Source organism: Monomorium pharaonis, chromosome 11 (assembly GCF_013373865.1).
Source record: "Monomorium pharaonis isolate MP-MQ-018 chromosome 11, ASM1337386v2, whole genome shotgun sequence".
In the NCBI taxonomy this organism is placed as follows: domain Eukaryota; kingdom Metazoa; phylum Arthropoda; class Insecta; order Hymenoptera; family Formicidae; genus Monomorium; species Monomorium pharaonis.
This window is the reverse complement of record NC_050477.1, coordinates 8,612,847-8,629,701: the sequence shown is the minus strand read 5'-3', so window position 1 is coordinate 8,629,701 and position 16,855 is coordinate 8,612,847. Positions and strand designations below refer to the sequence as shown.

At 43.7% G+C, this 16,855-nt stretch overlaps 1 protein-coding gene across 2 annotated transcripts in view; it reads left to right on the top strand.

Moving 5' to 3' along the window:
* LOC105839156 overlaps nucleotides 1-16,855 on the top strand; it is a 110,935-nt gene that overhangs the window by 12,249 nt on the left and 81,831 nt on the right. For both annotated transcript variants that reach the window (XM_012685256.2, XM_012685257.3), the window contains exon 3: nucleotides 9,369-12,916. In XM_012685256.2, the coding sequence (XP_012540710.2) occupies nucleotides 9,369-12,916 (3,548 nt within the window). The remainder of the gene's footprint in view (nucleotides 1-9,368; nucleotides 12,917-16,855) is intronic.

Here is a 16,855-nt window from a genome sequence, read left to right as displayed (position 1 = left end):
TGTTGATTGCAATTTTACTTCAGCATAAGTTAAAATGTGTTAGAAATAAATAAACGTATCTTTAATGTATTCTTAAATGTATCGATTGACATTGTAAGCATTTCTGAAGACATTGAGAATATTCTTTTCTAGTATTCCTTCTTTCACAATTGAGAGACGTACCGCGATCGACAAGGTTAAATGTCAATGCCGGGATCGGATACGATCAATGAACTCTTATCCATTCACTTTTTGTTATTTTTGTGAACGATAAAAGAGCGCTCTTCGTTCAATACAATTCACCACGTGAAATTTAAATGATATTCGCGTTCTTAGTTATTTCATTGTCAATTGTCAATGTTTTGTAATCACGCTTTTAACATAATTTTTTAGTAATTAAGAGTGTTCTATCGTTGAGAAATAGTTGGGAAGCGATGTTCTAAAACGAGGGAAGACTTTGCACCATGACAAAAAGTATCAGCTCGAACCAGTGTATTAGCGGTCGCGCTAGATTTCTCATTATAGCAGTGCGAGGTGTACGTTTCTTATTATCCCCCCTTCCTCCCTTTCTCTTTATCATTCTCTCGTCCCTTCCCTTCCCGTCGTCAATGCGGGCGGTCTCGGAAAGTCAGCCTAGTTGGGTGCAGCATTGCGCTCGCGCATGTGCCTCTCGTCCAAGCTTGTTAAGGGCCCCTTGTGTCGTCCGCATTATCCCGCCTGCCGGCGTTTCCTGGATCGTCGCGTGCTCCGCGATCGCGGAGACCGGCCTCAACCCGATGCACGTGAGTGTGTGCGTGTGTAACGAGGTGTAATACGCTTCCCGATCGCGCTATGATCTTCGTTAGATCGCTAATGAACGCCGTACGGAAATCGCCTCGAGATCCGTGCTCCGAGAAGCTGATTGTTGTTCGCGAAACAAATCCAATCTAAACTCTTTTTCCCTTTCTCTCTCTCTCTCTCTTCTCTTTCTGTCTCTCTTCTCGGTTGATTAATGATTAATTGGTCAGTCAAAGTGACAAATTATGTTAAATTCTTTTGTGACAAAAAATTCCTTATTCAAAATAAAAATCTTTTTTATAAAAATTTGACAAAACAACTGGCAATAGATATTTTATAAAAAATTTATTGTACAATTATTCTGTAAATTATGTTCCAAGCGCAAATAAAGAAAATTATATAATCTTCTCTCTCCCATTTTGTACTAACTTTTATAAAATATAAATTACATATAAATTAATCTATCTTATATAAATCAAATCTGCTACCTTTGGAATTTTTTCTATGTCGCGAGAATGATTCAAAATATTTAATACAAGATTGTAGAAAAAGTTATTATTGTACAGAAAATTGTAGTTTGGTCCTTTTTTGTGCAGAATGAACAATCGTTTCTATTTAATCGTAATACACGTATCGTTTAATTTCGAATCATTAATCTCGGTATTATTTTTCTTCGCACGTAGAGCGGAAACAAGGACGCGTGGCGAGTTTGATAATAACGTTGCGATACTATGTAACGATCAGGTCGTACATGTGACGCGCGCAGCAGATATAAGGAAGTACCTGAATACTCGAAGCACCGAATAGACCGGTATTCCAAGTCAACAACATAGAGATCGCGGATCTCACGAGTAAAAGTTACCGTGCTATGCAGCCGCGTTAATTTGCTTACCAGAGAAACACCGAGATCAATCTTGAATTAACAGTATCTTCGATACAAACATCGACACAAGACTCGCGCACACAGCGCGCATTAATTCTTACCTCATGAAATAGTATACATTGTAATTATATACAACATGCCTATTAAAGCACCATACAATTATTATTATTGTAAAGCAACTTAATATTGCACATTTTTTTCTTTAAATCTTCCAACCGCAAACTGTCGATTTCGCTCGTGTTCGCTCATTAATACACATTTTTCCACGTTTTTTAATCGTCGCATCTCTATTTATATCGGTGTTCGCACTCGAATCTTTGTCTTCGTCGGTTGCGTGTCGAGTAGTCTTAAGATCGCGGACGACCTCACAGAAACGAGGAAGTGCCGGGATATCGGATGGACCGGTATTCCAAGTTGAGAACGTGGAGGTCGCACTAGCATCACTTTTGAGGCGCGTGCTTAGAGGGAGCGGGAGAAGGAGAGCAATGTATGTAGCAGGGATGAGAGGTTGCAGAGGTGAAACACCGTAAAGATTATGGGAATACAAATTAGCGCGAACCGACCGCGAACATGTGCCGAGTACATTTAACGTAATAATCTATCTGGCAATTCGAAAAATCTAGCGAAATTCTGTTGAGAAATTCTGAGGTGAGAACGGTCGATGAGGCGAAAATTTCACTGAAAAAGAAATTCTGATTGAGCTTTCGTTTGATGCCACTAATGAACACTTAGAAGAGACGTTGAGAGTAAACTCCGGAAGTTAAAGATTTGACGAGATTCGCTGTAACGAGATTTTCTCGTGGTTCGCTCGCCGGCAATCGCAGATTCGCGGAAGATACGCCGATCGCGGCTGGTTGTCAGAGTGAGGCTGAGAAAACATTCCTCTCACAATTATGACATCATGCGCTAAAATCATTCATCAGTGTCAACGCTACGGGTTTTCCCAGGTGTTTATTCGCTCAGGTGTTCGCGTTCGTCGTCGGTAATCAATCTTCGGAAATTAGCCGTTGCTTGTGCAAAATTCTTATTCCGAATAAAACTCAAAAGATGAGATAACGCGAAAAAGTGCAACGTAAAGTGTAAAACTAGCAGAAAATAATACAACATAATGAGCATATTATACAGTAAAAACCTACGACAATTCTATGAAAGAAACCCGCTAACGAGGAAACTCGCGTGTCAAGAACCAAGTAACGATTTTTCGAGAAAGATGTAATGAACGAGAAACTAACGATAAGCCGTTGCGCTTCGTAGCGACTGTTCCGTTGCAACTCGAAGCCGAAGTCGTCTCTGGTATCGAGAGATTCACGCGACGAACTGAACGATACGGCTGCACGAAGTGTTTATGGCGGTTTGAGGCCCTCGAAGCAGTAGGTCAGCGCGATCCGCGCGAACTTTGACCTCGCGCAAGCAAGCTGCGCTATTTGCACTTCCGGCAATTCTTTCACCCGTCTGATGTATTCCCACTACACGTCTCATTCGATGATTCGTGAAACAATGACTATCTTTCACATTTGATTTAACTAAACAATGGGGAAAAAAATCAAATTAGCAAGCAGAAAATCTTACTTGTGATATTTTCTTCAATAAATATCAAAGATTTTTATAATTAATAAATAATAAAATAAAATATATTTGTATAAAATATATTTTTTTTCTTATTAATTGATTTATTAGCTAGGAATAAAATTTTTATTTTATCATATTTAAATAAAGATTTATTTCAGTAAAATAAATTTTTAAATTTTTAAATATTTTTTCTCACTACATTAAAGAAAAGTCAAAATATTAGCAAGCAAAGTTATTATTTGACGTTTCCTTTAATATTTATTGATTATAAAAAAATTTGATCGTGACGACGAGATATACATTTCTGTGTGAAATAAATTTATAATCTTCAAAAATAAATTTTAATAACTTTTTCTCAGTGTGGAATCACGAAAGAAATATGACATGTTTTAATAATCCCGCATCTGTCATGTCTCTGAAAAGATTACGCTGGAGATATTTTTACTTCTTTTTTTACAGTTGATTAAAATGTAAAATATTTACATTCCAAACTTTTCCCTATTTTCTTTGAATTACGAATACGAATTTGTAAAACAATATTAAATTCTTGTCGAAAGTCTAAAGCCGTGTCTTCTGGTAGCTTACACAGTATTCGCGAATCACGCGGAATGCGGAATCGACTCAGGAATTCCAACGTAATCGTCATTTACACGAGCATGTTGGCGCGTCGATTAATAATTAACTCACGCTCGCGATCGATCGACGCGTCGGGTTAAGCCAGCGTGATTAGACTGGCCATTTCCGGAATCCCAACTGAGCTACATGCGCACGCCGCAATTGAAAGTGCGGCAAGAAATAGGCAGTGCACCGCGAGAGATAGCCGCCCGATAATCTTACGCCTATTAGCTTTCGCTTAACCTGAAGTTCGCAAACTTGATATTAAATTTTATTATAACGGTATAACAGTATTATAGTAAACAAGTTTAACGCGTTGCACTTCCACAGATAACATGCCCACTTCCTTTAATAATATTAAATGAAATAATAGAAATTTATCATTGACTTTTTCAACATTACGGGTACGTCATTAAGTTTCTTCAAAATTATATTTAATTAAATTATATTCAAAATTATATTTTTGTCTCTCATGTATGTTATGTCACACTCGACCTTGTTAAATTAATTTTATGAAAATATAATTATCTCGGACCTACTATGCAACTTTCCCAGAATGTTGTCACTTGAGGGAATGGCGACACTACGTGCCCCTGAGACCTCTGAAAGATAACAATTCGTGAGAATGTCAAGCACAGCCTAGGGAACCAGTCACGGTGGCCTGTTTCGATGCCCCGTGCATCGCATAAATTTCTTTCGACAGAAAACATACGCAAATTGTTGACATGAATAATTTATTTCGAATCACCTATTGAGATAGGAAAAGCAACTTTCTCTAGCGTAGCTTTTCTTTTCTCTCGTAGAGAGAAAATGACACGATTAACATATGGATAATCGATTAGTGCTGATTGATTAGCGTTTTCATCGTCTCACTTCTGTACTACTCAAGAATATATCTTAGAAGAGGTCGAAGTTCCGATCATAAAATAAGATCATTAGAAATCAAATAATCCATCATATTCATCATTTTGATCATATTTCGAGGACTTGAGGATTCGAACATCTAAGACCTTCCAATCTGAATATTCCTGCTCATAAATACCTATGCGATAACTAGGATCGCGATCTCGACGTAATAATACGTCTCATGTGAGATGATGCGCATACATGTTCGCCAACCACGCTATCCGTCAAGGATTCATCCAACGTACATGTAACGTGCCCGTTGCGCGAGATCCTGACGCTAATGTCGTGATAATTAAATCGACTTTACGATGCGCTTGAATATCAATCAGTCTGCCTGAGCACAATGATTACATCTCGTTAACGGTCACTCATGGTCCGGCACAGGTGACATTAACCACTTTGAGTGTCCTGCTCGCCGCCATAAGTTTACTTACTCGGACATAAGTGTCTCTTACGAGACGAAGGAAACATAAACAGTCGTGGATAATAAGCTGACAATTACGACAAATTTGCGTGTTCATAATTGAATCCATTTTAATACTTAACTACAGAGATTCTGATGTCAGTACTTGGATTCGTTGCAGTAGAGGCTTTTATGCTGTTTGCAATGCGATGGTCATTATCATAATTGGCAGGGATCAAATTTTCTTAAGATTTCCGCAGACATTTTTATTGCCGGTGTTACTAATTTTTTTCTCTGTAATTTTTATTTCACATGTAAAGAAATATTGCAAATGTATAACAAGCAAATTATTTGTTTCTCATTCGCAAAACAAGTCTAATAAAAAATTTTTTGAAAACATTTCTTTATAAATAATACCCTTTTTAAAGCTTAATTTCTTCATCTTCCTAATTTATTAATATTTGCCGACTGCAGAAAAATAGATTCTAATAGATTCTAATAGTTTGCGGCGGTATACGAGTCTTCAAGTTATTCCAGATGCAAGCAGACATGGTACATTACGTTAAAATTGTATTGGATTAAAGGCAGTTAAGTCAATAAATTGTACGAGGAAAGAAAAAAATTTAAAAGCCACTTGCTGAACAGTTATCTGCATCGCAGTCCGTCGTTCGTTTAATCAATCGTACGCATTCACGATTAGCTCTCTAAACGCATCAATTCTCGCTTGGGATACATGCGCCACATGTTAATGCCGCATCTTCTTCTTCTTCTTCTTCTTCTTCTTCTCTCTCCCTCTCTGTCTCTATCTTTTTCTCCGTTTCTCTTTCGTCTCGTGCTAAAGACGCACGTGCGTTCGTGTTGCAGACATCCGTAAGATATTTCTCCCTCGCATGTATCCCAGCAATAATTAGTATTCAGGAAAGATCGAATCGGGTCCTCCGTTGAGATCGGAGAATCACCGGGACCGTCCGGCATTTCCGCTCGTTTTTAACCCGATTCGCGGCGCGCATTCCACGATATTAGCGTGAGATGTGCTGCCTTATTAATCTCACGATCTACGGAAGAGACGTCCGCTTATACGCGGGCACGATTCTACACGACGGAAACCTGCGAGCTGGAAACGCGTCCTTCGCCCGAGCCTCTCGAGTGTAATCCCGCGCGACGTCGCTCCACTCGTGCTTGTGCGCAATTAAATCCAACGATATCTCAGGAGATTACATTCCCGCGTATGACAGTCGCGCGTAGTTTGCGCCATTGAATCGCGTAAACGATACAAAGTTTGTCGTCTTAGTTTACGATTTACAGCATCAGTGGCGCGGAAGCGACACACGATCGATCGGACTCGGGGCCGCGAGAAAACCGCTTTCCAAGTCTCATTCTCGCAAAATGAGAAAACGTCGTTTCCCCGAAAGCGCGATGTAACTTAGCGAAGCGCTTAGGAAATCCGTTAGACGGAATAAACCTTCGAAAGACAAAAGGTTCGCAAGAGGCTGCTAATTGCATGTTTATGGAAACCGAGCGAGCGAGATTGTAAAAGCGAGGTGCTTTCGAGGCGACGTTTTACACGACGATGGTTGACGACGAATGTTCCCACAGTGAAAGACGAGAGAAACGCGACTTTCTGGAAACAGCGCAGCGTGTATTCTTCGCGGAGCTCCAGAAGAAGTGGCACGAAGACTCGACTTCGGTAGGCGAGCGACGCTAATCGCCGCCGAGCGGCGACCTCGTTCTCGAGGTTCTCGTCGATGACCTCAACGAGATCCCTCGCGTTGTGCAGGTTTCACCCGCTATCCAGGTGTTCGTCCGGGTAAAATCGCGACAATGATGCCATAAATCTGTCAACGATTCCAATATCATGATTACCATTGAACGAACATCCTTGCGGAACGCGAATGTCTTCTTAATTTCAATTAATACGCGCATACGCTAGTCTCAGATCTATTTACGGAATCAATGTAACGATAAAAAAAACATAAATTAGAAATTGTGTATTGTAGGCGAATAATTAATTATAATAAAAGTAAGAAAGAAATTCATTAAACATGTCGATGAATTTAAAGTAATTCTTCTTTTATAATTACTAAAAAAAATAGATCAATAAAACATATTTGATTGTATTTACAGTATAACTAATTAATATTACGCTCATTTACAGCTTAGGCTATCATTGACACTTTTCTCATTATACATTAAAGAATCCCTTTTTTTCACCTTATCAAAGTCTATTATTTCACCGATACACTGAACAGATGCGAGCACCACATACGAAGGAGGAGAAATGATTTGTTGCATATATAGTATATTCCCAACTGAGGAATTAATGCATTCCATGAATTCGACGACGCGCGCGAGAGTCGATAATGAGTCAATTTTCATCCGCCTAACGTCGATTAGCGTCTGCCGCGTAAAGCGCGACGAGATCCAAGTCCGTTCGCCTGTGTAAAGACATCCACGGCCGTTGCTTTCTCCTTATGTAAGATAAACTGTTCGCGAATAAAAATGACAGATCACGCAAGTCCTGTGTGTGTGTGTGTGTGTGTGTGTATGTGTGTGTGTATAGGTTGATTTTATCTGCGGTGAAAATTTCGTGGGAGAAGTCTAATTAACGTCGAAGAGTGTTATCCAACGCGTTTAAAACAGCGAATTTGATTTCAAGAGTGTAATTCGATGAGGACTCTTTATTCTCGAGCTAACTCTCGATGAAGACATTTATTCTCGAATTAACACTTCATCAATGTACTTTATTCTGCCGGAATTTTAAATCGAAAGATTTAATTAAAAAATATAGGATATAAAATGTAGACATGGCATTTTGCGAAATTGGTTTAAATTAGTTCGCGCTCAAATAAGACTTACTTGTTCTGTTTGTTTTTCTTTTATTTTTACTTTTTAAACCTTTTATCAAGATTTTAAGTATTTGAAATTAAAAACTTCCGTAATATTTATAGTTGACAAATCGAATTTTTAATTACATGTCAACTCTCTTACATCTCTTTTACGATTTCGATTTATTCCACACGCGTTCGCTTTTCTGCTTATCTGAGTTATGAATATTTATTGTTATTTCTACTCAATATACTTTTTTTTAATTCGATATAACAGCCAATTTTATTCAGTCATAACTATATATATATATATATATATATATATATATATATATATATATATATATTTATATATTTATATATATGCGTGTATGTGTAATGTTGTTCCTTTCGCCATATATTATATGCATGGCTGTCATTTAATAAGTAAAAAAGAAATTAGCACGTAACAATCTCGGAGAAATCGATACGGTCGTTAACGAGCTATTGATTAAGTGACCCATTTATAAATATGACAGCGTTAATTACAAGCATTATATCGATTGCGAATCAGACGACGCGGCGAATTAATAGCGGTCCCGATTTAGTCGAAGTAGCGCTTGGAAGATGAGACGGAAAAACAGCAATTTCTTACGCGTCGGTTTCTAGCTTTCAGCGAGCCAACCAACGTCTACTGTGTGTACCGGCGCTTGATTAAACTTGGTGATTAACCACTAACGACCATGTGCTCGTCCACTTAACATAAATCGCTGATTTGCAAACTCTGCAATGCTACGCAAGGTCGTGACATAAATTCATTAGCCGACCGAATTTATCAGCCGCCAGCCAGAAACCTGATGGCATTTTGAAATGTCTTACGATTAAAATTCAGCAATTCCAATGTTATTTCCATACATAGAACTGTGACCGATAAAATTGTAGAAAATCTTCATCATTAGATGGATTTATTATGACTTGTTAATTCATGAATTTCAATCAAGTTTTAACTCTATCTATTTATGTCATTTATTATAGCTATCTTATTTCCATTTTTATCATTATCGATAATTTAGAAACGTCCAAAATCGTTTATGCGTATCTTTTACTCGTGAAAATATTGAAAATATTTTCCATTAGAATTCCATTATTTTGGCACGAATCATTTACTTTTACTTACAATATAAGTTACTGTATATTGTAATTTATATTGTTCCTTTTTGTTTATAATGTATAAATAAACGATGTCATACAAAAATATTGGTAAAATCCACTATAAGTTTTAAACAAATTAAGTTTGATGTGCATAAATTTTCTTTGTGCTCATTATTAAAATAAATTTTGGAATTAATTAATTATCTTTATACAACACCATTCAATTATAGCGAATGACGAAATCAGACGCGATTAAATACCGGCGTGCTCGTAATTGCAGGACGTGGTGCACCGCGCGTAACCGCGGCTCTCGTGGGCGATGGAGAAGGTAGGTTGATCGCCACCCCGGTCCGCAAGGAGAGCATCGCCACGAGGAGCAAGGAGGATCTCGTCCAGGAGGCGGCCCTAGTCCTGCAGCAAGCGGACAGCCTTCAGTGCGTGGCACACGACAATCGACGGCTGCCCGGTCGCTTCAGCACCCTGCCGGCGCGTCGTAACAAGAAACGCCCCGATCTGCCAATCGATGTGAGACCTCGTCGCGGTAGCGAAGATATCAGCGCTACGACCACCAACGCGGATTTCGGCACACCGCGGGCGAAGAAGAAACCACTGGAGAGGAGCGTCAGCGATGTCAGCGCGAAGAAGCTGAAGAGTTCGCTCGCGCGATTCTTCTCGCCGAATTTAGAGAAGCGTCGGAAGCCGGTCGGACGAAGCGCGAGCGACGCGGGCTCCTGGCCGCGCAACGGTGCGCAGCGCAAACGGAGCGGCAGTGAGAGCGAGGGCTCGCACCTGAGCACCATCAGTCAGCGGGCGAAGAAGCAGCTCTCGCCGATAATCGAGTCGTCGCCGCACGTCGATCAACAGCCGTTCCACTTTGGCACCGCGAGAGCCGATCGCGAAAACAACAATCGACCGGAGCCGAAGGAGGAGCCGAAAAAACAAGAGGAGCGGACGAGCCCGGCTATCGATGTCGACGAAGTGATATCGCGAGACATCGAGGCGACAGGGACGATCGAGGGTACAACGACCGACGAGCCTGCTGGTAGATCATCCAGCCGAGAGGCCAGAGTGATCGAGCATCACATATTCGTCGAGGGTAGAGACGACGAAGAAAAGACGAAAGCCGATCGGAAATCCGCGGGAAAAACCAGCCGAACCCCCTCGCCACCGAAAGAATCGAAACGCGGGAGAGACGAGGTCGACGAAGCGAGCACGTATAGCATGCTACATAATAGCCGCTACGATCTTAAGAAGCGCAACGAAGAGTCCACCATTCACAAGATGATTCATCGATTGTCCAACGATCGTTCGCCACCGCCGCAGCTGACCAGAACAATGGTATCACCGTCGCCGGGATTCGGTCACAACAACAACCGACCGTTCTCTTACACAAGACCAAACGAGTCCTGCAGCCCGCCGCCGCCGGTGCAGACCAACGTAATCTACGCTCAGGTGCAGCCGGACAAGAAGAAGGCCCAGCGGAGTCACTCCGACAGCGACGAGGGCCTCGGTCTCGAGAGGAAGGATTCCTCCCGCGAGAACAGTCCCGCGGAGAAGGAATACCGCAGGGCCGATTACTCATACAGCAATGATCTGCGTCGCAACAACGAAATCAACACCTTCAAGTCGAGGTACGAGGAAGACCGTAAGAACGGCAGTCCCTTCGGCAAACACTTGAGCAGCCCCAAGGATTTTATCTCTAGGACCACCGAGACCACGAGGCGCCACGAGTTCGACGAGATCGATAGGCGTCTCTATGACAAACCTGAAAAGTACACCTCGACCGTGTTCGTGGACACCTCCGGTCGAGGAAGAGCTGATGGCATGGACGCCAGGCGAAGGGACAGCGGCGAGAGCGGAATCTCGCAGAAAACGTCCGAATTGAGCGCTCGACGGGATCTACTGGAATCCAGGATCAAGTCCAGACTGCTGGCCGACGAGATGTTCGCCGCTAAAAATAGCGCGAACGTGCCGGTGAAGAAATCGAGCGAGCACGAGATAATCGACAAGCCGATAGTGCCGTCGCCGGTCACGCCGAATCGGATCGCGTCACCTAAACGATACATGGACACCTACATCACGGAGAAACGCACCAACAGCAACGGCGAGAAGTACATCTTCGAAAAGGAAATACACGAAGACAACGGCAAGGTGTACGGCTACGAGAAGAAGATCACCAATAAAATCCCGACGAACGGCTACCTCGATCCGAAACCGAGGGACGGCTATACCGTGGAGACCAGGACGGACAAATACGGCGACAAGTACATCGTGGAAACGCGAACGCACGAGGGATACACCGACGAATTCAAGCCGTTCCTCAGCGATCGAAGTCGAACCAGTCCCGAGGAGAAATTGCAAACCGTCAGAAACGGCGGTGCAAGCCCCTACAAGCCTCCGCACTATCTGTCCGAGGGGGCCTCGACAACGACAAATCACTTTCGCAGTGAGTCACGGGAGAACGACGAGTTGTCGTCGCCGATCATCGCCAAGAAATTGAACGAGCGCAAATTCTCGAAGAGCGACGACTTTCTCGACCGCGACAGCCGGCCGATCAATCGAGATGCGTATCTGCCGAAGACAAAAAAGCCCTTCGAGTCGATTCGCGGGATGAGCAAGTCGACGCAACGATTGGACGAGGTTGGCGAGAACGCGAGGGTGCGAGCGCTCAGGAGCGAATACACCACGAGGTCGCACGAGAATCTGAGCAGCCGCGTAGGTTACGCTAATACGCGCGACATGAGGCGTCCTACCGCGTTGCTGGACAGCCCGACGATGAACGGGCGCAGGGAGAGATCGCCGTTCGCGAAGCGTCACCTGGACAGCCTGCGCGAGGGCCCGAACGACGACTACGACACCGATATCTCGCAGATGACCAGCAGTCAGCTGGAATCCAAATACTACAAGGAGACACGCACCACGAGGTACACGAGCGGCAACAAACATCCGATTCATGACGATTACGACAGCTCGCCGCCACGGATACGCACCGATCGCGGCGGTTACAATTCCAGCCGATACGATTCGGACACCACCGCACGGGACTCGATACGTTGCGAAACCCGTTACGACGAGACGCGCACGTTGAGGAAGGAGCACCGCAAGCTGGACGATGATCCGAAGAAACCGTTGAGGCGATCGCGCAATCGGCTGGATTACTTCGACGATTCCGACAGTCCGCGGGGAAAGGTGTCCTCGGTCAGTCGATTGGAAACGTTCGCCGAGGCCCCGACCAGACCGCCAAGGACCTACCATGAGGGCAAGTCGAGGCACGCGAGGCAGGAAGTGCGAGGACACAGCGAGCGACGTCATCGCGAGACCAGGCTGAGTGACCCGGATAGAAAGGATCGGCTGGCCGATTCCGGGATCGAGAATGATTACAGAAGGGACTCGCAGGAAGCGGACAGGCGCGAGCAGCTCGAGTCCGAGGACGAGGGCTTCGTTAGCCGGCAGTTTATCAAGCACGAGCGACGGCATACCGATCGCAACATGAATCTGACGCCGACGTCCGAGCAACGCAAGTACGACAAGTACGCGAGCGATTCGTCGTCCAAGCCGCCGTTGGTCACCGCGAAACCGCCTTCCGGCGCCGCCGATAAGAAGTACGAAAAAAAGGCGGCGAAAAAGAGCGGCACCATGAGCAAAGTCAAGCAGCTGTTCAGCAAAAAGGAGAAGAAGGCGAAGGAGGAGAAGAGCAAGAAGAGCGCGAGGGGCGGCAGCAGCGGCGCCTTGACCGACGACGAGGTGACCATGAGGTATCGAGAGTATCGCGGGTATCAGCTGAGGAGCGCCAAGAGCGCACGGGATTTGGGCAGCGACATCAATCAGGTAAGAATTCTTTTTGTCCTCTCTCATCTACGTTGCAAAACCCGCCTCGATACGCGCAAGGTTAACTAACTCACGATTAAAGTCTCGGCCGAGCTTGAGGTCACGTCGACGATGATGGCTAGTGATTGATTAATTTTGGCATCTCGACTCTCCCGGTCAATGAATCGAACGTTAAGAGAGGTCAATGGAATCGTGCGGCTGCATCATAGAGTATCGATTGAAAAAAAAAAAAAAAACAGTAAACCGGAAGTTTTTGTACGAGAAGATGCAACGATTAATCATTAATGCAAAAAAAAACAGAATTACGTAGGTAAAACAAAGAAAGCCTTTAATTTTTTCTTATCTTTAAAAAATTACAATGCAAATTTTGCTTGATAAATTGTAAATTGTAAATTGATCTGGACAGGCAATTTATCAATTCATTTTCCTGTTAAATATCACTATTTCTCAAATGAATTATGTATATTCATCATTCATCTATCATGAGATGAGTCAATATCTGGAGAAGAATAAAAAAACCTAAATGTATAGCTCGTAAACTCAACTCGCTCGTTCTCCGAACATCGTATTTCCGAGATTTTCCAAGTTTTAATGCACGATACGCACGAATATACCGTGATATATCTAGACGATCACGCCACCGGTCGCATTTCAAGCATCATCATCCCCGTTACTCCGAAAAGAGCTAAGATTCACGTGGCATTAATCAGGATGACCGAGGTGCGCCAGACGTACAGAGAGTCACGGGGCGTTACAAGATTTCTATTTCGCTTACGCCGTATTTATGCGATTGTCGCGGATTAGATCGCTGACGCGGTGGCAAGGGAAGAACCGTTCCCACTTTCGCGATCGACCGTCGAATAATTTCCCGATTTTTCACCGCGCGTCCGTAATCCCGTCGACCGACACCGACGCGCAACGATAAGCGCTACGTACCGGAAGAAGCCGATAATTTAGCCCCAAACCGAGCTGCTGACTGCCGTTGCAATTGCGTCACGCCTAACTGTACACCCAGCTAATCTTATCATCTAACTGAAAAACACGATTTTAACGCGCGACTATACCCGCGGATTATACCCTCGTCACCTACGCCCGCGCGGAAGCGCATTTCGGAGTATCTGTCGTGCGAATGCACACGCGACAAGGTAACGCGAGATTCCTGTGAGCCGGCGAAACAACACAAACTCTGGCACGCATACTGAATCATCCCAGCTTGTATTTTCATATTAAACGCCGTGACACTGTTACTATATAATCTCGGTGTAATCTTCCATATGCGACAAGAAGAAATAAAATAATTCCTGTGTTCTAATTAATTATTATTTAGTAAAAGGTAACAGAATTTTATGAATACAATAGGGTACAGTTTATTTAAAATAATTCAAAGTGAAAAGAAGAAGAATAAAATATATGTAATATTTGTTACAAGATACAAATATTTTAATTCGCACTAAATGTGTCAACATAATCAAATATTTTAATTTAATAAGTACTTCGTAAATTGTTAATATTAATTTGTTAGAAATTTATCACTCAGGAGTTAATGATACTTGTGCCTAACACTATCGTCTGGAGTTACCGCGTCACTACTATCTTACTACATTTGATTCATTTGCCACCATGACAATGGACAGTTACGAATGTTATTGTTAGGCTCGAATCAGCACGAGGCACGATAGGCTCGTCGATCTCGCGAGTTAAGCGGGATAGACGTTACTCCGTTAACGGAGCTTTCGCTGTCGGACGTCGCCGGGGTCCCGTATGAAGAGTAATGATACGGAGTCCGCGAGCGATCATCGACATAAAAGCCCACTGCCTCCTCTCTTGGGAAATAAGTCGGAGCCGCGGCCGCGAGACTCACCGGACGTAACATTTAACCCGAATGATAGATAATTCTCCGCTCGCCGTGGCCTGAGGAGATTTTTCCGCGCAGTAAATCTCCGAACGATCGTTATTCCTCGATTGCGCAACTCGTCGACCGCCAGGTATTCAATTTCACGACAGGAATATACGACGCGCGTGACGTCATATATATGCAGAGACACAAAGTGATATTTAACGCGTCAAGGATAGTCCTTTTTCTGTTTCGGATTAATCGATTCTTTAATATTTCAATCGCCGCGTGTCCGCGTGCATTTAAAGCGATCGGACTGCTTTTTCCTTGTCACCTTGAGGCACAGTGGAGTCGAATAAAATTTTATGTTTCAACAAAATTACAATCTCGAAAACTTGAACTGACTTCAATGCGCTTTTTAAAGTAAAATTTAATTTTCTGCTCACAATTGTATCAAAAAAAAATTACAATTTAACGGATTTAATATTCAACTTATTATTGTTCATAAAGAAGTTAGACTTCGAAAGTTTTCAATCGAACAACAGGTAACTCACTTACTAAGTATTTCATTCAATTTAACTATATCGGATAGATATTGACATTGTAGTTAAACAATCAAATTTCGAGATGGTGGCTTTTTCTTGAAGCATGAAATTTTATTTGACCTTATTGTGGCGACAGTGGCGAGCACTCCGCGGCTCTAATTTCCCGCGACCCCTCTAACTTGATTACGCACGAGCACGTGTTATTAACACGCGTTCTCGCCGCCGCACTCGTCCGAGTCGATTTACCGCGAGCCGCGCGTTACGGTCGTAACGATTTGCGGCGTGGCGGCGAAGGTCGCAGTTGCAAGCCGGCCGTGTTGCAAACCGGCCCGGGCTCAGGCGAACGCATGAATATAAAATATCTACGCCATTATCTAATTAGACGAACACACGCGCCGTAAGTAACCGACGCTTAGTGTATCACGTCTCTCGCGCGCCATTCCTGCATGCCGCCGTTCGCGTAGAAAGGTAGACGCAGAACACTCGCCCGTGCCCCACTCGGGAGCGTTTTCACCGCGTGAGAGTCGCCCGTTGATGGCTCGTGATAGCCCTCGAAATATCCACTCGAGATTCTCGGGCGAAACAGGATCTTTTATCGCTGCCGCGGAAGAATCACCGATTTCACCAATCGTTCTCAAATTTACGTTAATGTAACGTTGAATCGATGATTTATAGTATTCATTTTTAGCTGTTCAAAAAATAATGAACCGAATGCCATTCATGCTATCGCTACTGCAATATATTTTAAGTGAACAGACGCATCTCTCGTTCGTAATACCAATTATTAATTTTTGAGTAATGTACAATTGCAAAGGTATGCTTCAAACGCACTTGAAATGCTCGATATGCTCAATCGATTTCTTCACGCTCCCCGAACAAATCGGCGCGTTTTATCCGAAAGAATTGGGCCCGGACAATAACGTTAACTCGCTGAAGATTGATACACGTGCTGCGGGAGAGGCGTTGAATAGCTCGTAGGTCGACGATCAGTGTCAGTGCCATCGCTATCGATGAAAGATTAATGGACCACAGCGTGTCGTCCGCCGCGGTCGGATCGAGAGCTGCCGACGCGAGAAGGAAGCTTACAATGGCAGAGAGAAGGCGAGCGTGAAACGCGTCCACGACGGTCTCACGGTGGGTCGGCGTGTCGTTACACAACGCGTTAACACGGCGCGGCGTGTGCGCACCCCGTGATCGGGCACCGCTCGTGACAGGTGTTTGTGCGTCGTGCGAGCAAGCACACGAGCACATGAGTGAATTGAGCCAAGAGACGGCGTATCAAATTTACACACTCCGCTCGTAGGCTAATGATCGTCTCGCTTTGCGAGCGTATCCCGCGAGCGGGTGTGTGCGAGCCTAGGCCAGTTATTAGGATATTTATCTCGTCGGGCGATCTATTTATTGAATCCAATTCTCCCCGTCTTTACCTCCTCCCTCGTTCTCTCGGGCCGCGCCATTATCCCCCTTCTCGCCTCAATCTCGGCCGCGCGTTCCGTTTTCTGTCATTCGGCCTCCCGTTAATTCCCCGCCCGACCGGTGTGCTTTCGCACTTCGTCATTA